Source organism: Phacochoerus africanus, chromosome 1 (assembly GCF_016906955.1).
Source record: "Phacochoerus africanus isolate WHEZ1 chromosome 1, ROS_Pafr_v1, whole genome shotgun sequence".
Taxonomy (NCBI): domain Eukaryota; kingdom Metazoa; phylum Chordata; class Mammalia; order Artiodactyla; family Suidae; genus Phacochoerus; species Phacochoerus africanus.
Genome location: NC_062544.1, coordinates 94,430,597 through 94,457,449, shown reverse-complemented (window position 1 = coordinate 94,457,449; position 26,853 = coordinate 94,430,597). Strand labels below are relative to the sequence as shown.

Sequence of the window (26,853 nt, the reverse complement as noted above, 5' to 3'; positions counted from 1 at the left end):
GTTTGAAAAATCATCCTCTTGCATATTTCAAGTTTGAAATACCACGGGAAGTCGAAATATGAAGCTGCAGAGTTTGTTTCAGTAGACTTCTTAGAAAGAGGAGCTACCGAGGTAACTTGTGACCGTCAACATCATAGACCAGTAGCCTAATTCCTAAAAATAGGTGGGCAGAGAATTTTGGTTTTGGCGGTCGTGATGTTTGTTTCTCTTTAAAAGAACAGGCTTGTGTCTATCATATTAAAATAAACAGATGGAATTCACTATTTACACAACCTTCTTACATGTTATGCATTTCAGATGGCTGAAATTTGAGGAGGATGTTGAAGATGGTGGAGACCGGTGGAGTAAACCTTATGTGGCAACCCTCTCTCTGCACAGCCTTTTTGAACTGAGAAGTTGCATCCTAAATGGAACAGTTATGCTGGATATGAGAGCAAGCACTCTAGATGAAATAGCAGGTTACAGCAGATCGACTTTTTTTATATGTAAATTATGCCGAAATTAGAGATATGTCAACAGGAAAACAAAGTGGGATTTTTGGACCGTTGATTTAACAGTTAAATGTTGAGCTTTCATTCTGTGCAGAGTACTATGAGGAGTGGACATATAAGTAACACTCTTTGTCTTTGATAATTTGGGGTCTAAAAGATTAAATTAGACGTAGCTACAGTATCAAGTAGAAAGTGACTTGTGTCATAAGCAAGATATGGAGTCTGTTCTCTGGAAATGCAGAGGAAAGAACTTTCAGGTTTTTTGTTCTGGACCAGGGTATCGGGAAGATCTACAGGGCGCATTAGCTATACAACTTCTCCACAGACTTGGAACACATGGGGACGAGGAGCAGTTGGTGCAAGTGAAAAGAAGGTATTTCTAAGTAGAGAGGAGGAAAGGAAGAAAAATCTAGAAAGTATAGGCAGATATGAATCTCAGAAAAGTCTGTTCTCTGTGTGTGAACAGATTTCTTGAGATATGTTGTGAGTATAAATTAGAGACAGATTGGAGCTACCCTTGAGCTACTGGGTTAAGCAGTTGGATTTTATTTGGTGGGCATTTTGGTTCTCACTGATTTTTTTTTTTTTTTTGGTCTTTTGTCTTTTTTGTTGTTGTTGTTGTTGCTATTTCTTGGGCCACTCCCGCGGCATATGGAGGTTCCCAGGCTAGGGGTCGAATCGGAGCTGTAGCCACCGGCCCACGCCAGAGCCACAGCAACTCGGGATCCGAGCCGCATCTGCAACCTACACCACAGCTCACGGCAACTCCTGATGGTTAACCCACTGAGCAAGGGCAGGGACCAAACCCGCAACCTCATGGTTCCTAGTCGGATTCGTTAACCACTGCGCCACGATGGGAACTCCTGGTTCTCACTGATTTTTAAGCTGGAGAGTGTTATGACCTAGATGTGTGTCAGAAAGATGATCATTCTGGCAACAGGTAGGGCAGCTTTGGATTAGGAGGAGGTTAGAAGCAAAGAGGTCGTTTCTCCATTTGGCATGTCTAAGCAAGAAACGATGGTAGGCGGAAGCAGTGGGAATACAGGAGAAAAAGTTGAAGGGTCTCTGGAGGTAGAACGAAGAAAAAGACAGCTGCGATAACTCTACTTCATCATTAACTGATATTGCTCAAAACCAAAATCAAATTCATGAGCAGTAAATTCCGTAGTGTGACTATCATTATAGATTCATCAGAATTTCTCAGGCCAGACATACTGTATTTCCCTCCAAATCTTTAAGCTCTCAAACTCCTTACTTTCTTGTCTTGTATGATGACTGAAAAACTGAGTTAGGATTAGGAAGATTGAATTTAGACATATGGGTCTGTCTTTGTCTTTCCAGTTATCCCGTAATACATTGTAATATTTTAGTAAATGTATAATCTACTTTTCACTTGTATGGTAGCCTGTACTCATTGTGTTAATGTTAGAGTTTACATGCTAGGTTGATTCCTTCCATTTTTCTCTCAGAGGACTCTTTTCATGTGTTTGAAAGCTTGATTCATCTCAAGTTAGTGGTTCTTTAAAAAGATATTTTAAAAAGATATTTATATATGCGAGTTCCCGTTGTGGCTCAGCAGTAAGAAACCCAGCTAGTATCCATGAGGGTGCTGGTTCCCTCCCTGGCCTTGCTCAGTGGGTTAAGGATACAGTATTGCCAGGGTGGGTGGCAGACGCAGCTCGGATTCTGTATTGCTGGCAGCTGCAGTTCCGATTTGACCTCTAGCCTGGTATCTTCCATATGCTGCAGGTTCAGTCCTAAAAAGAAAAAAGAAAGAAAAGATCTTTATACATACTTTATGAATTAAAAATAGTTCACTCAGCACAGTAAAGTATAAAATGTAATTGCCATCAATCTTTCCATTTTACTACCCCTCCAACAGCCTGATATATTCATCTTCCTAAAACTTACTACTTCATGTTGTATCTAGTCATTTATTTATTGGTTTTTCTGTCTGTGGAAGAGTGAGAGCAGAAACTTGATCTGCTTAGTTAATTGCTGTATTCCCAACACTGAGCAAATAGTTGATACTCAGTAAATAGCTAATGATTGAATGAATGAGTATGGACATTCATGTATAGTTTGGGGGGAAAACGAGGTGAAGCAATAAAATACCTTCACTTCTTTGGAAGCCAGTATTATTGAATATCCAGTTTAATAGAATTTATTGTATCCATATCAGTAAAGCACTTTCAACTATATATATATATATATATATATATATATATGAAGGCTATTGGTGTATAACAGTAGGCTTTTTATCAAAAATAGAATTTATTAAAATAAGGGTCTCTATGTAATATGTTCATTTTTGTTGGATAATGTTTTATATTTATCTTTGTACATATGTTCAACATTAGATGAGAATAATACCTTGTAGAGCTACTTGAGAGTCTTTATTTTCTGGTCTGATTTCCTTTACAGTTTATTCTGTGTGCTGATCATCTGAGTGTTAGTTTATGTAATAAAGGTGATGGTTATTTATGTATCTTCCTCTGCCTAGATATGGTACTGGACAACATGATCGCCTCTGGCCAGTTGGATGAGTCCATAAGAGAGAATGTCAGAGAAGCCCTCCTGAAGAGGCATCATCACCAGAATGAGAAAAGGTTCACCAGTCGGATTCCCCTTGTTCGATCTTTTGCAGATATAGGCAAGAAACATTCTGACCCTCACTTGCTTGAGAGGAATGGTGAGATAAGTCATGGCATCCAGTCTTTGCTAACCCTTCTCCTCTAACAGCATTCCAATGTGTTACAATTAGCACTGGGGAAAGAAAGATGTTTTTTTTTCTAGATAATTACACAGGTCCTTTTATCTTTATAATCTCTTAAAAAAATAATAGTGCATTTAAAGATTTCATTTCTAAAATGTCTTTCTTAACAACATGACAATTATCTGCGGAAATTACTTAAGTGAAAAAATTAAGCATTTACTCTGTGAAAATGGGACATTTAAGTATTGATGATATTACACTCTATGTAGCCATGAATAATTCTCCTTCTTGCCTTTTTGTTTCCATTAGAGAATTCTTATATAATTGATAAAAGAGCCATAAATGATTATCTATACATTTAATCTTTTAAAAATACTAAGTCTTGTGTGCAAACTTTTAAGATCTATATTAGATTTTTCTAAGTGATTTTTTTTTCCTCCTGAGTATACTTTATTTGCTGGGGATAAACAACTGTTTTGGGGTTCGGTGCTGATTTCACTGCCTTTTATTTATATGATTTGTGAGAGGTTTTCACGCTTGTTCCTCTTTTATGCTGGGGTGACCCAGTTAATGTTGCCAGCCATTGAGAAAGGCACAGACCCCCACACTGCGGCTATTGTGCTGTCTTTCTAGCAGTAGGTTGTGTGGGAGTTGAGGAGGCTGTGTTTTGTAGCCACCTGCCTCTGCTACTGTCTTAAGGCTGGCAAACTATCACTGGGGTTCTCTTTGGCCTCAAAGCTGGTTCTGATGACAGTGACTCTGGAAAATCCAGGTGCAAAGGGTTGGAGTAGGTTTGGAAGGTCTCTGCTGTCTCTTGCTGCTGTTGTACCCAGCCTGTGAGAATTACAGTGAGGAGGAGTGCAGGCTGGGCCACAGTGTCATCCTGCTCATCCTGTTTCTGAAAGAACAATATGACTTTTTTTTTTGCCATTTCTTGGGCCGTTCCCGCGGCATATGGAGGTTCCCAGGCTAGGGGTCGAATCGGAGCTGTAGCCACCGGCCTACCCCAGAGCCACAGCAACGCAGGATCCGAGCCACGTCTGCAACCTACACCACAGCTCATGGCAACGCCGGATCCTTAACCCACTGAGCAAGGCCATGGATCAAACCCCCAACCTCATGGTTCCTAGTCGGATTCGTTAACCACTGAGCCACGATGGGAACTCCAAGAACAGTAAGACTTTTAGGTGGTCTATAGGCAGACAGTCACAGGTGGTAGACTTTAATGTATCTAAGGTTGATAGTATGTACTCATCTTCTGCAGTTCAGTGTAAGATACTTAAGTCCATTTTTTTTCAGCACATTTGACTGTTAAAACTCTTTTTAATCTGTTTCAAATTGTGCCTTTTTATATTTAAGGAACCTTAAGGATAAAATAAATCTCCTATGGACCTACGTTCAATTTAAAAGCAAGCTACCTATATCACGTTTTACCTTTTCTTTTCACCTTTCCATGTGTTGCATATTTTCTACTTTAGTGAATTCATGTACCCAGAGAGACCATATCAAGTCTTTATTCCTCATATTCAGTGGTTCCTGATTATTCTTCAATTGTCATTTGGTTCTTTTTAATCATAAGACAATGGCTCTTTTCTTTTGGATGCCATTTAAGCATGGGCACTCTCTTATTTTGTTGCATTACAGTTGTAATTTAACAGTTTTTCTGCATGTAGCTTATCTTTAAATGGTAGTGGTTTGTGGTTAATCTTTATTTTTAATATTTCTGGGATCTCTTGAGCTGATAGCTTTGATACTTAGATTGTATGAGATTGTTGTATTCCTCATGATTTTCCTAAAAAATGTTGTTCCATTAAGCTGCACTTCATTAGAATAACCATGTATTTGAAGTCTAAGTATACATGACCTTTTGAAATACTCTAGACTTTTTTTTTTTTTTTTTTTAAGCGCCATACCTGCAGCATATGGGGGTTCCCAGGCTAGGGGTTGAATTGGAGTTAGAGCTGCTGGCCTACACCACAGCCACAGCAACGCGGGATCCGAGCCGCGTCTGCAACCTGCACCACAGCTCAGGGCAAAGCCGGATCGTTAACCCACTGAGCAAGGGCAGGGACCGAACCCGCAACCTCATGGTTCCTAGTCGGATTCGTTAACCACTGCGCCACGACGGGAACTCCAGTCTTAGGTTTTTGAATATTACTTGAGAGTGCTATCAGTAGGTGATGCTCTATTGACTTAATGTTACAAGGATTTGATATCACCTTTAAATCAGGAATTATTAGATACCATTAATGTGGATTTTTCCTGTGAGAGAATCTGTAGCGTCATTTGGTACAGTGTAGAAAAAATATGCTAAATATATAAGCTGGTAAGTTTTGTTTGGGGTTTTGTTTCTTAGATTATTTTTGTGTTTTATTCTCATTTGCTATTATTTAAGCAACAGCTTTGTCTTGGTATTGTTCTTGTTCTTTATTTTTAAAGCCATACTATTGGGCGTTCTCATAACTAACAGAGTATTGTCCCCCACCACCTATCATTAAAATGGTTTTTCTTTTTTTGTTTTGAATTTTGGACATATCTTCAGAGAACTAATTAGAGTTTAAGCCAATTTTCAATGACTTTCTAATATTTAAAAACCTGATTGCCATACTAATTCTGACAGCATGGATTGGACATTTTGGACCTAAGCTTGACGTTTACATTGTAAATTGGTTTTTTGTTTGTTTCTTATTTGTCTTCTGCAGTGAACTTCATCACTTTTCGTTTATTTGTTTTGTCTCAGGGGAAGGCCTTTCAGCCTCCCGCCACTCTTTGCGAACAGGTCTGTCTGCCTCAAACCTTTCCTTGAGAGGAGAATCACCTTTATCTCTTCTTCTCAGTCATCTTCTTCCTTCTTCGAGAGCTGGGACCCCTGCAGGCTCGAGGTGTACAACCCCTGTTCCCACCCCTCCACACAGCCCTCCTTCCAGCCCTAGCGTCAGTCGCCTCAACTCCAGAAGTTCCCAGCAGAGTCAGCTTCAGGCCCCAGAGCTACTGGTTTCTCCTGCCAGTGATGATATTCCCACAGTAGTAATTCATCCGCCTGAGGAAGACTTAGAAGCACTGAAAGGCCAGGAGCAGAAGAATGAGGAAAATGTTGACATAACTTCAGGCAACTATTCAAAATCTTCCATGTGTGGTGCTTTCTGCCTCTGGATCACGTGCACTTGGAATGCTTTCAGCACATGGCTTCAGCAGCATACATAGATAGCGCTTATCATTTATTTTGACTTCTGCATGTTTTTTTTTCCTTTAATAGTATATTACAGAGAAAGATAGAATCATTAAAAGTTTTTAGTTTAAAAATATTGTAAAGAAGGCTACACATAATTTAAACCCTTTCACAATTTTTCTCTGAGATTTTACACATCGGCACATTTCAATGGCGCAGAAAAACATAGACATTTTTATAAGTGATCTTTTAATTTGCCATGATTTAAAAAATGGTGGCTTTTCTTGTGCGTTTCATTCATAAGGTGAATGAACACATGTTGTAAATAAATTAAAATGAGGTGATCTGCTTTTTGTCTATTATTTGGTTCTTTTAAGTGATGCGATATGTTTTAACCTTCCTAACCAGAATAGAACTGAGTGTTCTTTTTCTCATTTTGTCTCTTGAGAAGATTGAGGTTCACCAGTGATTAACCTGGGATCATCATTATTTCAAGACTAGTTTTATATTTTGCAGCAGACTTTAGTTGTCCTTTATTTAATGCCATATCTATCTTTAATCCAAATTCACCTTGAAATTTTCAGGACTGGAGTTTGTGGCTAGGAAATAATTTGTGTGTGAGTTACAAAAACTATTTCTTAGTGGATGAAAGGTTTGTAACTCATTTAAGGATTATTATATATTATAATTTTGACTCTTCCTCTATATATTAACAAATGTACATTTATATATAGATATATCTTTCTACCCATTCATGTAAGAAGTATTCTTAGTGACTATGTTTTAATCACAGCTGAGCGTCATTGAGACACATGAGTGAGTGCTAACTAGTGGTTTTAATCATAAAAATTATCACATTTCTGCCTATGCAGATAACATATAATAACTTAGTGGTAGCTTATAGTTATTAAAGTAGTCTATTTAATAGCTATACAATTTGGGTGAGTTAGGTGGATTCACCCATTTTCAGAAACCCAGACTCAGAAAAGTTAAATAATGTCTCCCAGATCATACAACTAGTCAATGGCAGCCTAACTCCTCTGACTAAAAATCTTAGTGTTCCTACCACTGTATGAATAACCAACCTCTCCTTTTCATTGACTTTATGTAGACATACCAGACACACTTAATCAAAGCTCATTGTATGTGTCGAAAAAGATGAACTTTTAGAAGTAAAAAATGGAAGTTTTGTGGTTTTGTAACATTAATTATGATAGAATGTGTAGTAACCATTGTCTCATCACTTGTTACACACAGTTGTATGTACTTTTCTCATCTAACAATTGTGATGAGTTTATGTTATTGTTATTTGTAGAATGAAGAAAATTAAGATTTAAAGATGTTAAGGTTGTACCATAAATGACCAGAGCAAGGAATTGAACTTAGAGCTACTGACTCAAAATCTGTAGTGTAGAATTCTATTGTAAGCTTTAATGCTCTGTGGAAAAGATAGGTAATAATGAGGTAATTGAACAAAAGAGGAGAAAAAATACCTAGAAATAATTGTTCAGAAATAATGAACACTCTTATTTTAATTAAAAAGGACCAGCAAGATTTACTAGTTTTCTTTAACAAAACTGACTTGAAAGTTACTTCCTTGTATTTGTTTTTATTTATCTGTCAATAATACTGAACATTTCCTGTTTTACTAGCTATGTTATTAATAATAAGGGACTATAAATTTTATATGGAAAGGAAGGGAATACAGATTTGCAGTAGCTTGTTAGCTTTTGTTATTAAGAGGAAAAAAAGAACAACTAACAGAAAATTGAGGAACGCAATTAGATTTTTTTCTCCCCCTTCTGCCCTAAGTGTGCCATGATATTTATTAGACTTTCCAAAGAAAGGAAACAAGAATGTAGGGAAGAGAGGGAATATATAAGGACAAGAGAGAGCTCATAATGACTGATCAGGCATTTGTAGAAGGAGTGTAATTAAATTAATGCAACTGGGGCAGCTATATCTTCTTCCCTGTTTAATTATCTTTGCTGCTCATAGCACCTGGACATTCTAGTTGAGTTTTCTTAAAAGTCTAATGAGGAAGGTGGCCTCAGCATCATTTTTGAGAGACTAATGTCATAGACTTTTGTGTCATGGAGTCAAGATTGTGTCATGGGGTCAGAATACCTGTGGGAAAAAAAAAAGTGGTATTTCCCATTACTTATTTTTTGGAGAATAATTTATGTAAAAGAGGTAGCTCATTTTTAGTATTCATAACTCTCCTGGCACGGTGTTTCTTACCCGTGGCACTATTGACAGTTTTGGGCTGGACCCTTCTTTGTCGTGAGGGCCATCCTGTGTGTTGTATGGTGTTCAGCAGCCTCCCTGGTCTCCACCCACTGGCTGCCTGTGCCCTCCCCAGGTGTGACAACAAAGATGTGTCTAGACATTGCTAGGTGTCTTGGGGGGTGGAGGGGGACCTCTGCTCCACATAGTTCTACTTTCAAACTTTTCATGATAGAAAAACTGACATCTTTGTTTTACTTCTCAGGACATTTGCTATTTTGAGAACAAAAATGTAAGGGCAAGGTGATAGATTTATCAGAGTATGATTTTTAAATCCCAGTATTGACTTTATATATATTCATATGTGCTTTTTCTTAAATAAATAAGATCCTTCTGAGTTAATTTATGCTAATGACAGATTAGCTTATTAGGAGGCATAAGCTAATCTGATTTGGAGGAATTTCCTCATTTAATTTCTAGCACTGGGGATTTACTGGAGGAGCAGGGGTACTTCCGTTACCTTGTGAAGACATAGCTTTAACTTAACTGAAGTGCGGAAGGATATCATAGAGAAAGCGCTGATGTGCCTAAGGTGTGCCTGGCGCACCAACTTGAGCAAGTTCTAGTTGACTAGTGGCTTGAGGGCGTCTCTTCTAGCTTTGTCAGTACTGAGTTGCATATCATTCCCATTTCCTGTTCCTGTTGTAGCCTTACTTTTCCCCAGAGCCTTCTCCTCACTCTACTCTTCTCCCCAAAACCTGGTGGCTGGGACTGTTCCAGGGAGCTGTGCATGTTTGTTTTGGTTCCTTGTCGGCGGACTGAATGCATTGAGTCATTAGAGGTGTGTGTGCTGATGGTCAGTCACAGTTGCTGCCATGGCCTTAATAATACCCTTCGTTTTCATTGTGGGAGTTCATGGAAACCACTGAAAAATACTGGTTAACTTTTTTTTTTCCACTTGGTTATGTATTTGAATAAAGGAATGGAGTTTAGGGACAAAAGTCAAGAAGAGGCTAAAATGGTGAAAAATGCCTTGTTTTAGGAGATAGTTTTTATTTCAGAATTAACACTTCAAAGAATGAGTGCTTGGCTAAATAGATTGCCTATGCTTTTTATCCTGAGATTTTGGGGTCACAGTGACATCCTGGTGTAGGTATTTACCGGAGAAGTGGGTATCACAAAGGTCTTCTCTCATTGAGCTTAAGCGGTAAACTCAGATGACTTAGGTTCAGTGACTCATCTGTATATGCTGTACTCTGTAAAAATGAAAACTCCCTTAGATGCGTTGAGTATATTTGATGTGCTTAAAATTGAGGAACTTAATGACCAATATTAACTTTAAAGTTTATAGGACCTAACCACAAACAGTTTAATTGAATTCCTCTGGGTCACTAGACTATTGTGAGTAAAGTAAAATAAAGTCTGTTGTAATTGTCTGGTGCCTCTCCTCCTGTGACACTTGGTGTTTTGGGTGATATTAATCTATATTCTTGAACTAGAAAATTTTGGGTGTTTTGAAAAACTTAGGTACATTTAATGGTGGAAATCTGTGTTTCGGACTTTAAATTTTTTGAAATTTGAACGTTGTTTAAAACGTAGTGGTAACCATTGCTGATACAAGACAGGGTGTTTTTAGGTTATTTTTGTGTGTGAGTTGTTGCTCCTGAATGTTTCTTGAAATGAGTTTACTTACGCTTGAACATATATCTATCACTTGCAGTCCCGACAAGCTAAGTTAATCGAACATATATCTGTCATTTCTAATCTAAACAAACAAATTGTATAGGTTTGTCTGAATCTTAGAGTTTGGGTGATTTACTTAAGGTCCCAGAGCTACAAAGTGGCAGGGTGTCCTTATTATAACGTAGATCTGTTTGCTTATCAAACCCTTACTCTCTGTATTTATAGTGTAAAATCATTGCTATTATATTTTCACATATTTCTTAGGAATCATGACAGTAGGCAGCACATAAATTTTACCCAAGAGAAATGAACATTCTTGAGGAAACTATGAAGAATATGGAAGATTATGGTAAAATCAGTTTTCTGTTAGTTGATGTACTTCTTACATTTTCTGAGTCACATTGAGGGTTTATCAGAAAATTTATGTTGTTACTGCTGTAAGTCTGCTCAGTGTAGTTGGACATGATTAAGCACTGCAGTTCTCATGTGTATTAGAGTGCAAGTGGATTCCCTGAGTATTTTCAGGGCCCTCAGACCCAGGCCTTCCACCTTCTCTGTTTCCCTTCCTACTCACTTTCTTTTCACAAAAGGCCACCATTTTTTGAAATTCCCAACTGTATTAAGTATTAAAATGTATAGCTTTGTTATTGCTTAAAATGTTATTCTACTCTTGCTGGTATGATACTAACACTTGGCACTTTTTTTTTTTTTTTTTTTAAACCCAGCACATTGGCTTTTAATAAACCATCACTTATAGGTTATGAGCATATTCAAATTACAAAGTGAATTTTCTCCTTACTGGTTTTGAAATTTGTTTGTTCTTAAATACAGGTATGTTGGCCTCTCCACAGTCTGCACCCGGAAACTTGGACAATAGTAAAAGTGGGGAAATTAAAGGTAATGGAAGTGGAGGAAGCAGAGAAAATAGTACTGTTGACTTCAGCAAGGTAATTGTGTTAGCAGCTGTATACATTTCATGATCATTCTTACTGGGAAAATTGTTAGCAGCGTGGTTTTATTAACATTGGTTAGAGTAGTTTTTTAATAGACTGGTGCTTACAGCAAACCTGCGTGTGATGCTTGTTAACTTAAGATTAGTCCCGTGAGAAAGGTAACAATCTCAGTAGCACATGAATGACGTTATGTCTTACTGGTTTTAGAAATTCTGACAAAAAATATGAATAATATGGTATTTTCATCTGTACCTACCCATAGACATCATGAAACTTCAGTACCTTTTGAATTACAGTTATTTGTTCTAGAGCCCCCACCACTAGGGAGATTTAATTTGGGACTTATGTTATATCAGTGATGCTGCAGCCTTTTTTCAGCTGTAATGTGATCCCAGAATTACTGTCTTATGGTGTCAGTACACTCAGGAATGTCACGGGGAAGCACTGCTACTTCCCCATAGGTAGGTCAAGGTAAAGGCATGGAATTAAAAACAATTCACCTATCTCAACTCTGATTCTTGATTTTGGTAGATAAGTACTTAGATGAAATAGAAAAAACATATTTCAAAAGAACAAGGCCAAAAACTACAAGATCAAATTACAGTTGAATTTAAAGCATACTTTATGAGTACTATTCTGAATAATTGATTCTGTGTGGCCATTGTAATTTTTTTTGATGGTGTTTGATGGTATTTGCTGTAGGATTCAGTATTAAACTTTTAATTAAATATGTTTATTTCAGAGTTCCTGCTGTGGCTCAGAGGGTTAAGAAACCGACTAGTATCCATGAGGACATGGGTTCGATCCCTGGCCTCGATTAGTGAGTTAAGGATCTGGCATTGCTTCAGGCATTGGTGTAGATGGGAGATGTGGCTCGGATCCTGCATTGCTGTGGCTGTGGTGTAGGCTAGCAGCTGTAGCTCTGATTCGACCCCTAGCCTGGGAACCTCCATATGCCGTGGGTGCGGCCCTAAAAATACAAAAAAAAAAAAAAGTGATGATTTCACATCAGATTCATTTTCCTTAAGCCTTAATTTTATGACACAAAGTCTATAAATCACACTTTGTAGAATAGGAGTTTAAGTGATAATTTGCATTATAGCTTTGCTGAGTTTCATGCTCTAAAATTATAAAAAGCCTTGCATATGGGACATTGACTGTACAGAAAGGCTATTGTACTTCCAGTTCTTTCAAGTCAGCCACATTTTTAGTGTTCCAGTTATTTTAGATGCGTGGAAAGTGTTCAGTAAATTGCGGTTTATTCTTGTTAAATGACTAAATTCATGTAATTTACATTATAGAGCTCCTCTAGACATGGCAGGTGCCATTTATTTTTGTTCCTCTGTCACAGTTTTACTTTTTTTTACTTGGTCTATCCCTGTGTACACCTCCTTATCTCCTATTGGGCAGGAGTCTGCCTCCTGGCACTGTAGTTGTGGCACACTGGGTGTGGGACTCAAGAGGCCCGCTGTAAGTGCTGGTTTTATTTTAATAGATAGCCCTTTAAGTGGTTGTTTAGTGACTTGTGTGAAACTGCGTCAAATGAAGAAGTTCCCATATTTTGATATTATGTTCATAACCTTTTCTTTGTAATTATACACAGACAACTAAATTTGATTATATAGCATTACCATATATCTTTACCAAAAATGACTGTTTCAGTTTTAAATAAAAATGAAAGCAGTTTTTCCCACTTAATGAAAATCCTGGGGAATGCCCAGAGTTCTTTGAAATAAAAAGGACTTTTTAAAAATACATAAAATATAAAGGAATGAATTCATGTCCAAGATTAAACAATAGCTCATGAGTATTTTAATACTGTGTATAATTTCATGGACCATTGTTAGTTTGTGAATTATATTTTTGTCTTTAATAGTTTTTAATGAATAATGCTGTATTCATTGAAAATTTTCTCTAGTTTGTATGTTTGGTAATTTTTAGATCTCTGGAATAATAAAGATTACGACAGTCAGATGGGAGTATTGTTTGATAGATGTGTTCTGCTTGCTTTTTTTGTCTATTTCATTCTTTGTATTTGTGAGAATTTTGCCATGTATACATCCCTTAGATCACCAGTTTTGATTAGCAAGTAGTAGTCTTAAAAGCATCTTTTCTTTCCAGTTTCCCTCTAGTCTTTATTTAAATACCATGCACAGTATTTATAGTATTTATACCATGAACACTTTATTTTTAATTATTATTTATTTGTCAATAGGTTGATATGAATTTCATGAGAAAAATTCCTTCGGGAGCTGAGGCATCCAATGTTCTGGTGGGAGAAGTGGATTTTTTGGAAAGACCTATCATTGCGTTTGTGAGACTGGCTCCCGCTGTTCTTCTCTCAGGGCTAACCGAGGTCCCTGTTCCTACAAGGTGAGGGGTTCATTCTAATTAATGTTGGGAATCTCCCAGCATGTCCAAAATCTAAAAAATTTTGTTCAGAAGGAACATGTTGCTTTATGTAATGAAAGCTCCTTTTAATTGTTAGTTTTGTCATTACATCCCTGTTTTGACTGTTAGAGTATTAAAGAGTTATCTTTCTGTAACTAAAAAGCATCCTTTAAAAAAGATATGCCATTTATACTTTTATAAGAAGTATCTTAGGAGCTTTGGTTTAAAAAGTCAGTGCATCATTTTAGACTTAGTATGTTCTATGCAAGCACGGAAATCAGAGAGAATGGAGTTGAATCCTTGCTCTGCCACTTTCTGTGGGATGGTGTAGCCAGACTTCAATTTTCTGAGCTTTGTTTGTAAAGTGAGTATAACAGTACTTCACAGGGTTGATTAAATGTAATACTACTTCTGAATTGGGCAAATGCCATGTTCTTACCTGATCACATCTTCTGTTCAATATACATTATAGGTAAAAATTAAAATGGAAGTAATACCCTAAATAATTGGCAGATTGCATTAAAAGGGTATTCAGGGAGTTCCCGTTGTGGCTCAGAGGAAACAAATCTGACTAGCATCCATGAGGACTCAGGTTCGATCCCTGGCCTCGCTCAGTGGGTTAAGGATCCAGCCTTGCCGTGAGCTGTGGTGTAGTTGTAGACTTGGCTCAGATCTGGCGTTGCTGTGGCTCTGGCATAGGCGGCAGCTGTATTTCTGATTTGACTCCTATCCTGGGAACCTCAATATGCTGTGGGTACAGCCCTGAAAAGACAAAAAAGAAAAAGAGAATAATTGAAAATATTTTTTTCTTGTTTTTATAATAGTAGATATGAAGAATTAATTGCAGCTTGATTGAAATGTATGGCTAATTTTTAATAAGTTTTACTGAGTTGTGTTAATGGTACAGTATTAAGATAAATGAAAAAAATTACTCCATGGATTCAAATTTAAATTCTTAGAAAGCAGGAAGATGAATACTTCCAGTTTGGATCATGTAAATATTAATATTTTACTGTAGTGTTAATAATAAGGATATAACTAAGTCGTAAGTTAATTTTTATTTAGTCACTACAAATAAATTAAAAATAAAATAATATGAGGTTTGATGTTAAATTTGGAGCTGTAAATAATAATGCTTTTTCTTTTCAAAGAGATTAGTCCCTTAGTTGACACATTAATGTCTTTAACCAGACTCTAGTTTCAGGGATGTTTTTGTACCTATCCTTACCTATTTTACTAGGTCAAAGTATGTACTTAAATGAGATGGTGGTCACTTTATTTACTAATTTTCTTCTTTTCATCAACACAGACCAGAAAAGAATTGACTCAAAATTCAAAAGGATTTAGAAGATGGGAACTTTTAATGTAAAACATCCGATTCCTTAATTACTGTCTTACTATGGAAAGTAATAACTTGGTAGAAGGTTGATTTTGAATGCCTTTGTTAGTTTTGTGATCTGCTTTAGGCTGGATAGAGTTGCCATTTTTTTTTTCAGCCATTGATGTGTGAGGATGACTAAACGTTGTTCCTGTGTTTACATTTAAATGATTTCTTAATGATTCCTAGATTTATGTATATATTTTTATGTGTATGTTTTATGTTTAAATCTATGCGTTTTCATGTTTCCTTAGGTTTTTGTTTCTGTTATTGGGTCCAGCAGGCAAGGCACCGCAGTACCATGAAATCGGAAGGTCAATAGCCACCCTCATGACGGATGAGGTAATTTAATGCCCTTTGACATTTGTGGACCCTGATTAAGAAGCTTGTAACACCTGTGAAATTATACTTCACCTTTTACAGTGAAGCTTAAAAAATTGTCCTTGCTTGTCTTCACTCTTTTATCTTGTATTTACTCTTCTGTTTACCTTTGGTAAGGCCTTTAAGACCTTTCTGTCAGGGATCAGTGGGTGCTGTTTGGTCTCCCCTCTAACACCCCCCAGGTGTTTGAAGTCATTGACTACCTTCTTGAAATTTTGAAGCTTTCTCTATCCTGCATTCAGAGTATTGGTTCTTTTGGTTTTCCTTAGGACTTTGTCTCCCCCTTTTTTCTCTGTAATTTCTTTCTTCCTTTTGCGGACTTCGTCTCTGTAGCCTGTATTGATCAAGACTTTTGCCTTTGGGAGAAAGCTCTGTAGTCAGGTGCTTGTGAGACATTTCTGCTTTGTGTCCCTGAGGTGTCTGAAACCCCACAGAGGACCGAACCAACTTTCTTTCTCTGTTCTGTCTCATTCACCAGATTCTGTTGATTTTACTTACCTCTTCAGTGTTTTTTTGCACTTAATCTACCATCTCCTCGCCATCTCCACCATCTTGGCTCAAACTCTCCTGCCTTCTTTTCTTTGGCATTTAAAGTGGATTACATGGCTCTTTCTCTTACAGTATTTTCCTCTGTACTTACACTAATACGCAGATTTGAATAAATCATTCCCTTGATCCAGATGTATCAGTGACATCCTGTTGTATATTTGTTTAGGCTTAAACTCTTTCCTGTTGTTTTAGTAGGGCCTGCCTAATCTAGCCTCAATACTTTTTTTTCAAATAATATATGCGACTACTTGTCATCCATTTGTCCCGCCCACATCAGCTTCCCTTTTGCTCCTCAGACGATGCTTATTTCTGCCTCTGCACATTGATAGCTGCTCTTCCCTTTGCCTGGGTGCTCCCTACCACCTCACCCCACCCCACCTTTTTCCCTCATTTCAATCAGATTTCTCCCAGGGTGTTTATTCCTCTAAGAGACCTTCCTTGGCCACGCTCTTCTTCCCCATCAGCCTCCCTTCCTTTGCCCTGCTTTATTTTGATCAGAGCATTTGTTATTAACTACAGTTACTTATTTATGTAATTATCTGTTTCACTCTTCCCCCTAAGTGATTGAGTCTCAGGACTTGCCTTATCTGTGTCCGTTGTACTTCCCACAGTACTTAGAATCGTGCCTGCAAGTAAATATATATAATCAAATAAATTAGTTACCTAAGGAAAATTGTTTGCCTACCCATGATTGTTCCTTTAGGATAATTGACATTAAAATGTCATAAAAGTGGAATGGTACATATGCCTTATTTTATTCTGTAGTGAGTTCCAAGTATTCCCATGTAAAATTTTCTCTTTTTAAAAGTTGCCGTGTCTTTTTTTTTTTTTTTGAGGGCCGCACCCATGGCCTATGAAAATTCTCAGGCTAGGGGTCGAATCGGAGCTGTAACTGCTGGCCTACACCACAGCTACAGCAACATAAGATCCAAGCCGCATCTGTGACCTACACCACAGCTCTCGGCAACATCAAATTCTTTTTTTTTTGTCTTTTTTTTGCTATTTCTTTGGGCCGCTCCCACGGCATATGGAGGTTCCCGGGCTAGGGGTCGAATCGGAGCTGTAGCCACCGGCCTATGCCAGAGCCACAGCAACGCGGGATCCGAGCCGCGTCTGCAACCTACACCACAGCTCACGGCAACGCCGGATCCCTAACCCACTGAGCAAGGGCAGGGACCGAACCTTCAACCTCATGGTTCTTAGTCGGATTCGTTAACCACTGCGCCACAACGGGAACTCCAACATCAAATTCTTAACCCACTGAGTGAGGCCAGAGATTGAACCTGCATCCTCATGGGTGCTAGTCAGATTCATTTCCGCTGGGCCACGATGGGAATTCCAAATTGTTGTGTCTTAACACATCACTAGTTTCCTTTATAATTTGATTGTTACTTTAATTCATCTGGTAATACCAATAGTGGGTTATTTTTTATAGTTGTTACCCAGGGTGGGTAAGAGTTTAGGTAATTATCCTTATACATGGACTTATTTATGCTATCTAGAGTAGATTACCATGTATAGAATTTTCTTTCAACTTTAAAATCCTTTTACCCAATATGCTTATTTTCTTTAGATTTTTCATGATGTAGCTTATAAAGCAAAAGACAGAAATGACCTCTTATCTGGAATTGATGAGTTTTTAGATCAAGTGACTGTCCTCCCTCCAGGAGAGTGGGACCCTTCCATCCGCATAGAGCCACCAAAAAACGTTCCTTCTCAGGTAAGAATCTACACAGTACTTCCTTGAGTTACTTTTTTTTTTAATTAAAATTTTTTCAAATAGTGTATATAGTTCTGTATGTGATCAGAACTCTGTAAAGAAGTCCACTCAGAGAAAAGTGGTCCTCTGTCTCCGCCCTGTCCCCTGTCACTTATTCTTCCTACCCCTGTACCCACCTCCTCTGGTCAGCATTTGTTATTAGTTATTTGTCTTTGTTCCAGTTTTCACTTAGTGCAGGGAAATGTCTTGTTTCCTCCTCTTTCCTACCAGACGTTAACATCCTATTTGTACTGGTCTGCACCTTGCATTTCTCACATGGCAGTATTTCTTGGGGATCTGATCATCAGAAAGCATGGAAATATTCCTTCTTCTTTTTCTCACAGCTCTGTTTTATTCATTTATGGATGCAATCATAGTTTATTCTGTTTCTGGACACATGTTGTTTTTAGTCTTTTGCTGTTAGAAACCATATTGTAGTATTCATAGGCCATTTTAGTCTTGTGCACATGTGTCTATAGGATAGATTCCCAGAAATAGGATTGTTGGCTCACATGGGAATGTATTTGTAATTAGCAGATAGTACCAGAGACTCCTTTTACTGGGTCAAACTATTTTGGGCTGGGTGATGAATGAAAATGCCTATTTTCCCTACAGCCTCACCAACAGTGTGTCTCAAACTTTGGGATATTTGCCAGTCTAATTGGTAGTGTTATCTTACTATATCAGGTATTTTAATATGGTTTAAATTTGCATTTCTGTAATTAGCGAGGTTGAATATTCCTGAATATTTTTTGTTCATTGCTTTCCACTGCCTTTTTTTTTTCAGTTTGAATCATTTGTCGATCCTTTTGAGTTTGTCATGATGTGTGATGTGGAGAATGCATGCAATTTATTTTTTTTCTAAATTGCTGCCTAGCTGTCCCAGTTTATTAAAGAGCATTTCTCCACTTGATTAGTGATGTTGTCTTTCTCGTTTACTAAATTTCCATATGCATTCAGGTCTGTTTCTGGAATTTCTTTTCCATTAGTCTATAGATCTATTCATGGACCAACTTGATCCTTTAATTTCTGATACTTTTTGGTGTAGTTTAATATCTAGTAAGTCTACATTCATTCTTGACTCCTCTCTCACTCTTCTTTCTCTGAATTTTCTTGGCCATCTTTGCATATTTATTTTTCATACAAGCTTTAAAGTCAGCTTTCTATTATAGAAGTAAATTTTAAAAATTGGGATGGGAGTTCAATTTCTAGATGAACTGAGGGAAAATTGACATCTTTATAATATTGAATCTATTCAAGAACATAGTCTATTTTTCCACTTGTTTTCCCATTTCAAGTAGTTTTGTGTCCTTAAGGAATATTATGAAGTTCTCCTTATCTGTGGCTTACACACTTCTTGGTGAGGGTATTCATAAGTATTTTATCTTTGTTTACATTACGAATGAGGTCTTTGTTCCATTATAGAATCTATGTGTTGCTTTTATGTATACACCTTTGGCTATTGGTTATTGTATATTTCTTTTTTATCCAGCTAGCTACCTTTCTTAATTCTTTTCTTGTATGTGTGAGTTTTTCAATCATATAATCTGCAATGAGATAATTTTATTACTTTCTTTTCTAATTCTTATACCTTCAACATGTTTACCGTTGTCTAATTGTATGGACTAAAATCTCTAATAGTTTTAGTAGCAGATGACCATAAAGGACATTTCTTATTTTTTCCCAATTATAGTCAGTGTCCCTAGTGTTTCTCTCAGTAAGTTACTGACTCTGGTGCCAAAACACACATTTTATCATGTTAAGAAAGTACTCTAATTTCTGTTCTATTGAAATTTTTAATATTAAGTGAATGTTGAATTTTGTCAGAGGGCTTTTTAGCATCTCTGGAGATGATCATACTAATTTTATTTATCAGTTATTGGGGTAATTTGAACACACTCTTGCATTGTTGGAATAAATCCAACTTGGGCTTTAAAGTGCCTGTAGTTTATGTCTAATATTTTATTTAAGTTGTTTGTATCTCCGTTGATAAGTAAATTGGTCTGTAGATTTTTGTGCAGACTTCGCATTTTGGTATCATTGTTATACTCGTTACATAAAAACAGATTTATAAGTTTTCCTTCTTTGGTCTTCAAACTTTTAATGGCTTGGAGAAATTTGATTCTGAAAGTTTGGAAGGTGTCTTTTGTAAAATTTTCTGAGCTTATTTAACTCGTATCATAGATTTCAACAACTTGCAGATTTCTTCTGTGGAAATTGGTTTGTGTAAGCTTTTTCTTTTTTTCTGAACTAGGTTTTGGTAAATTATATTTTCCTAGGAAATTACCCATTTTATTTTCTGATGTCAGTTTTGAAAAATTATGTTTTTTTAGTTTATTGCCCATTTCATTAGGGTTTTTCCTTTATTTACATAGGGTTGTGCTGTATAGTCTGTCTCTCTCTCTCTGTTTACATATATATTTCTTATATATATATATATATATATATATATATATATATATATATATATGTAAAATTTGTGAATTGGCTCTTTGTCATATCTTTTGTTGTATATTACCTAGAAATGATTTATCATATTTTTCAAGATAGAACAGCTTTTAAAATTTATTTCATTTCTCCTTTTTAAAAAAAGTATATTGTGTTTTCTAATTCAGTTTCTGCTTTTAGCTGTTTTATTTTATTCCTTTCACTTTCCTTCAGGAAACATTTTTATTTTAGCTATTATTCCTGAGTGAAATGCTTAATTGACTTTTTTAAATTCTTGCATTTTTCTTAATATAAGTGTTTAATTTTCTTGAATGGTGCTTGTGCTGGGTCCCATAGATTATGATAATAATAATTTTTTGTTATATTTATTAGTTTTCTAGAAATCCTGTAATTTTGTTTTCTCTTTCCCCTTTGAGCTAAGATATGTTTGTTTTAATTTTGACATTTCAAATAATATTCTTATGATTATAGATAAGTTGTGCTGCTCTATGAATATTGAATATGTAAACCAGACAGTGGTTTGTATTTGAGCCACAGCTTTTAACCTAGAGGACTTCCTGGGACGAATGCTACCCACTTCCCCTGTCCCTGTCTCTTCCCCCACCTCCCTTTCTGTCTCTACTGCCCCCCAACACACACACACGCACGCACGCACGCACGCACGCACACACACACGCATTTTTTTTTTTGGCCCAGCAACATCTTATCTTTGGAGATAACGAATTGAAAACTCACTTCAGTGAGGGGGAGAAGATCCTTTATCATGAGAAGAGTACTCTTGAATTTATAATAAAATGTAATGGAAAATTGATTTTTATGAAAATATGTTTAACAATTCTTGTGCTACTTCTATCTTGATAAAGGAAGCATTTTAATAACAATGACATTAACTTTTCTTTCTTGATGTGAAGTATGTTTTTCAGTTATTGTCATGAGCTAAGATTTTAATAGTTCTAATTGGAGAGATGCTTTATTGGATGTTTATGTTGCTGTGGCTGAGTAGTAATTTGAAGCAGTATGTGTGAATGTTTTATAGAATATTTGATGTTAGAATATAAAGTGAAAAAAGCCAATCATAAGTTTAAGATATTAATAGGAACAAATACTGGATTCTCTTTCAAATTGCAGTTTCTTTAAAGTGAACGTTTACATTAGGAAGTATTTTTTTTCTAGGCGCATTAGTTAGATATATAATCAATATGAGCGCTCATCTTCCCTCTAATTGAAGATGTCATCTCAGCTTCCTTAAAGCAGAATTCTGAAAGTGTGTTTTTTTTGTGAAATACAGGAAAAGAGAAAGATTCCTGTATTTCCCAACGGATCTGCCCCCAGCCTGGGTGAGACCACTAAAGAGGCCGCCCACCATGCTGGGCCTGAGCTCCAGAGGACTGGACGGTGGGTACAGTTACCGATACAGCGTGCGTGTCTTTTGGGGGGATAGGGTGGATTTGATGGAAAAGGCATAAACCTTCTTTCTCTTCGCAAGTATTTGGAAACTGATTTTGTGTAGTATTTTTTCCATATTTTTGAAAAATGTGCATTATTGTATAGGTATATGATAAGGAAAATTAATGTGCGTTATGAAGTAGTTGACTAGAATAAATTAGGTTCTGTATACCAGGATTTAATTTAAAATGAAACTATTATGCAGCATAGGTTAAGAATATGGCAGTTCTCTAGTAGGTTAGTTTAATTGCCTGTACAGAAGGTTCTTAAGGAAAGTGTGCGGTCCTATTGCAATTCTCATATGAAGTTAGAATTAAGGGATCAGAGAAGAATTATAACCATGTGTTGTTGTGTGTGTGCAAAGATGTAAAATTCTTACTAGAGGAGCATTATATCTTGAGGTAATATAAAATTGGACAGACAAGCATAATTAAACCATAGTAATAATCTCTGGAAACCTAGTTAGAAAAATTGTTGCAGAAGTTAATTTTTGGACTAATAAATCGAAGTATTGCCAGGTGCAAACATTGTCTTAAAATATTTTGTAGAAGTAGAAAAATGGTATGGTATTGCTATAGTGTAGAAAAAAGCATGTGAATACTAATATTGTTTTGTCCACTGATGGTCCCTATAGAACTAAAAGATCTTGGATCTTAAATATTTGTTTAAAAAACCAGGGTATGTTATATAGGATATCTTAATGTATTGACTAATGTATTAGTCTCTGGACATTAGAGTAAAACTCTGTCCCCTGTGAAAGATGCTCATTTAATATGAGCTATAATTTTGTTTCTTCCCCAAACTGAGATAGGGTTAGTCACTGAGAAGTCCCAAACTAGGCATATAAATGATCACTGATGATGTAGTTCCATTATCTAGATTTTCATTGGCACCTTTTATATTGCAGGTTGGCCCCCTCTTTATAGCTTTTTTAATCCCCTTGCTCTCATGCTACTTATAGGATAACTTCCTCCAGTTGTCAATGCATGTTTAGGCCTTATTTCAGTATTAACTTTGGAAAAAGCTAGAATGGTAAAGCTCAAAACATCTAAAGCATTTGAAAAGCATAAGGTTAATTTTTGGTGCATTTTCTGCAGTGGGGATTTGAATGATTATATATCTTATGTCACAACATCTTTTTGGATTATTGATTTGTCACCAGTATTTATTGAGTACCTACTATTTCCCAGGCAGTGTTCTAGACATTGGAGATAATGGCAATGATTAAGAAAAAGTCTCTGCCCCTCACAGCTTAGATTTTAGTGAAATGCTTTCAAGTTAAATATATCAAAAAATCTGATTTAAAAAACATTGAAATGATAAGGATGTGATCCATAAACATAGATTTTAAATTTACTGATTAAAACTTCTTAGGTTTATTAATATGATTTGACTACATATGCAGTAAATTACATATACTGAAATGGTGTTTAGGCTTTTTTTCCTGAATCAGAAATGTTTATGTACTTGAGGTACTAATTTTAAAGCTAACTAAAATTATTTAATTTGCTGCTGAGTGCACCTAAACACAAGGTCCTGTATTCATGTTGAAGGGTTTTGGGAACTTATAATTTATATTGTAGTTGTGTTCCTGGTGTTTCTGACACTTGCCTTTAAGATTTGTAATGTAGATAGTAATTAATAGAATTGCCTACACACATTTTCATGAATGAATAACTAGGTTTTATTTATTTTTTGCTATAAATTTCCTTGCACATTTGTGTTCAAAATTACCTTTATTCCTATAAAATCATTTGCCTGTAGTCTTTTCAGTATATAGTCCATAAGATATAGATATGTGTCTCTTAACTTAGTGAGATCTACCTTTCCGCTACCGGTGAATTAGGTTAAATGAATTAAATGAATGTATCTTCTGTAATTTATACCATTATTTAAAGAGAACATTAATTTGTGTTGACAAAACACTAGGCACCAGCAGTTTTATGTAGGCCATAGTTTTAGTTTGAACTAGCCAGAATCCTCTAGTGTACAGTTTGACGAGTTTCATCTCACCTATTTAGGCTTTTTGGTGGTTTGATACTTGACATCAAAAGGAAAGCACCTTTTTTCTTGAGTGACTTCAAGGATGCATTAAGTCTGCAGTGCCTGGCCTCGGTTCTTTTCCTATACTGTGCCTGTATGTCTCCTGTAATCACTTTTGGAGGGCTGCTTGGAGAAGCTACAGAAGGCAGAATAGTGAGTACAAAGATTGGTAGTGGCCAGGCTCTTAGCTCTTCAGAGGCAAGTGTCTGTGTGCATTTGTCTCACAATTCATACTTTTATTGAAGAGTCTACCCACAGCATGATTAACCTGTCCCAAAGCAGACTTCCCCCAAAGGTAATTGCTGTGGAAAACATGGGGAAGCCATTTGAGCAGGAGAAGATGCACAGTTGAGGTAAAACAAACAAACAAACAAAAACTAAAAGAAAAAGTTTGTCATGGCTTGCTTGGATGAATGGCTTTATAAATTGAATAAAAGGCTTATATTGTCTTTGTGGGGGGAGTGGGTGGCGGGGAGACAGACCAATTGAACTGATTCTGGGAGGGTGGTGGGTGGGAGGATTTATCAATGGGGCTACTTTGTATTCTTTAAGGCATCATAGGTTAGTTAGATCCATGTGATCAATTAATATTAACTTAACAGCCCTGGCAGGTCCACCGGGCTAAACTGTTTGGCATAATTGTGGACAAATGATGGATTTTTGAAGTGGTGTTTACTTTTAATTTTACCATTACTAAATTTGTGTGAAAGTTGCCAAAGCATTAATTGGAAAGTATAACTAAAAACTGCATCCATATTTTGATGACTAAAATGAAAGTTTTTATTTTATTTTATTTTTTTGTTCTTGGTAATCTTGTGTTGGGGACTGTTGCAGGGGGCATGATAAACAAAACATAGTATCTAGTGCTTTGTAATATTTGGAAAAATCTGTTGTTTATATATATATTTTAATGGTATTTAAATGAGATGATTTGTGGTTCTTACGTGTATTTTGTTTAATGATATTTACTCTTTGGAGGAAATTTATTTTTTTTAGAGATAAAAGGTTAAAAACCAAAATCTAAGTAGTAATAATTGTTCAAGTATTTCATAAACTGAACATGGGATAGACCTGTCAACTGAAATTTCCTTTCAACTCAATTTATTTTCAATTATTTAGATTCTTTTCTGTTATTGTGTAATCATTGTATCAAAGATGAATATTTTTAGTAAGTTGTTTAATGTGCTGTCGCAAGTTGTACACGTAAAGTGCTGGTCCCTGAGGAAACGTGTCTTATCTGTTATGTTATGCAAACACTGCTTCTTTCCTCTTGGACTGTCACTTGCTGCCTGCCCAACCCGTCCTGCTCTTTAAATGCCCTGTGCATGTGCTCGAGCTTTAGGCCCTGGAGGAATGTGGAGCAAAGGGTAAGACTTGGGCATGTGTCTTCTGTCCTCAAGGGTCCTAGCCTAGAAGAAGATGACAAGATGGCATCTATGTAGATACTAGGTCGTGGTGCACTGAGCCGCACAGGAGGGAAACAATAAAGGAGGACCTGTAGGAGCTGAAATCATAGATGCAGTGAAGTCAGAAGTGTTAGGGAGGGAAATGATATGGAGATGATGATGTGTTTATTTTCAGATGCTTTATTGGAACTTCAAGTAGAAATGGAGACATTAGGAGGTGCAGTTCCCGAGTTTATAGAGTGGTAAGAAGCAAATAGAAAGATTGGGAATGGTGCTAGGTACAAGTGAGGGTTGAAACTGCGATAGATGAGTTTGACAAGGGAGATAAATTTAAAGGGAGAAGAGAAGAAAAAGGGGCAGTCACTCCCATTTATGGAAAGAAGGAAGGTTGAGAAGGAGGAAAATGGCCCAGCAAATTCGACACAATCACCATAGGAGCTCTGAAAGAGAAGTCAGGGTGATGTCGTTTTGCAGAAATCAAAGTGGAGGTTTCGAGAAGGAGGAAAGGTGAGCAAGGAGTGTACAGTGTCTTGCGGTGGGGCACGTGGAGAAGATGAAGGCAGAGCTTCTGATGGGATGAGGGTTAGGGAAGGCAGTGGAGTGGGGCTGTGATTCCTTTAGGGAGAGATATGCTTCAGTGTGAACATAGGCACAGGAATGAACAAGGGAACAGTTTAAAAACTGGGGAAAGTAGATTTGGGTAACTGGCAATGAGGGATTTGGGGAGCGGGGAAAGCAAGCTGTTACCTGGCAGTTTCTGCATTTTCAGTGCAATACTGGGGAGGGAAACCATGATTTCGTGCCCATCCGCCCCCATTAGCATTTCTTTATTTGCTATTTTTATCTCTTTGATTCTCTTCTCAACTTGTTGCTTTCTTTTTCTAGATGCCATTTAGACATTTTTTTCCCCTTTGGTTTGAGCTCTGCCTAAGTTCGTTCCTAAATATGCATATCGTAATTGAACTAAGGGTTTTTATAATAGCTTAGGTAACAAAGAGCTGTTGTTTGTGGGCAGGAAGACAAATTTATCTGATATAGTTAATAAATACATTATTAATATGGACACTTCATTTTTCCAAAAGTCAAGTTTGTTCGTGGGTTTGATCCTATTTTTGTACTGAAAGTTGGACAATATTTTGACTGCATACTATCTTTGTTGTGACTTTGATTTTGGAAGGTGCTGTTATTGCTATTGATGGGAATTGCTGCCATTTATTGAGGGCATTCCACATGCCAGTGTGCTTACTAGATGTTTTTAGAAACACTGCTTCACTATGTTGTGGCTGATGTCACCCCCATTTAAAAGTTGGGCTAGACAAGTTTGAGACATGGCCCTGGTTTCATACCTTGAAGGAACCATCTTTTACATCAGGTCTGGCTCTGAAGCCCTGCTCTGTCCACTGCTGCACTGCCTCCTCTTCCAGGAGGCTTGTTTCTCACAAGCTTCTTTCCCTGCCTTTTACTGAGGGTGAGTAGGCGGGTGGGCTTTTTCCTTTCTTAATCATGCACTCCAGCTGACCTTGATGTTTGTGAATGGTGACCCTTCTTTCCTATCCTTCCCCTCTGTCTAGTGGCATACATAGCCTCACCAACTGATAACCTACCTAACCACTTAGGATGTAATGTTGGTGGTGAAACTAAATTGGCCTGCCAGCTTCCAGTTAAGATTTCTCTGAGTCTTTTTATCTTTTTTTTAAACCCATCTTTAATATAATATTTCCTCATTTATGATTGCTGTGAATTTTTTTAACATTTCGCATCTATTTTATTTATGTTAAGCATTTCATTTTTGATATCTGTTGTAAGCCTATCAG

General features: G+C 36.7%; 1 protein-coding gene across 4 annotated transcripts in view; it reads left to right on the top strand.

Annotated features, from left to right (window-relative positions):
- The window catches only part of SLC4A7 (solute carrier family 4 member 7), a 109,531-nt gene that overhangs the window by 52,540 nt on the left and 30,138 nt on the right, over positions 1 to 26,853 (top strand). For 2 of the 4 annotated variants that reach the window (XM_047769264.1, XM_047769261.1), the window contains exons 5-13: positions 298 to 458; positions 2,995 to 3,183; positions 5,948 to 6,316; positions 11,117 to 11,232; positions 13,454 to 13,611; positions 15,262 to 15,349; positions 17,511 to 17,657; positions 21,433 to 21,539; positions 23,612 to 23,786. In XM_047769264.1, the coding sequence (XP_047625220.1) occupies positions 298 to 458; positions 2,995 to 3,183; positions 5,948 to 6,316; positions 11,117 to 11,232; positions 13,454 to 13,611; positions 15,262 to 15,349; positions 17,511 to 17,657; positions 21,433 to 21,539; positions 23,612 to 23,786 (1,510 nt within the window). The remainder of the gene's footprint in view (positions 1 to 297; positions 459 to 2,994; positions 3,184 to 5,947; positions 6,317 to 11,116; positions 11,233 to 13,453; positions 13,612 to 15,261; positions 15,350 to 17,510; positions 17,658 to 21,432; positions 21,540 to 23,611; positions 23,787 to 26,853) is intronic. The other 2 variants (XM_047769268.1, XM_047769272.1) reach the window with 1 other exon arrangement.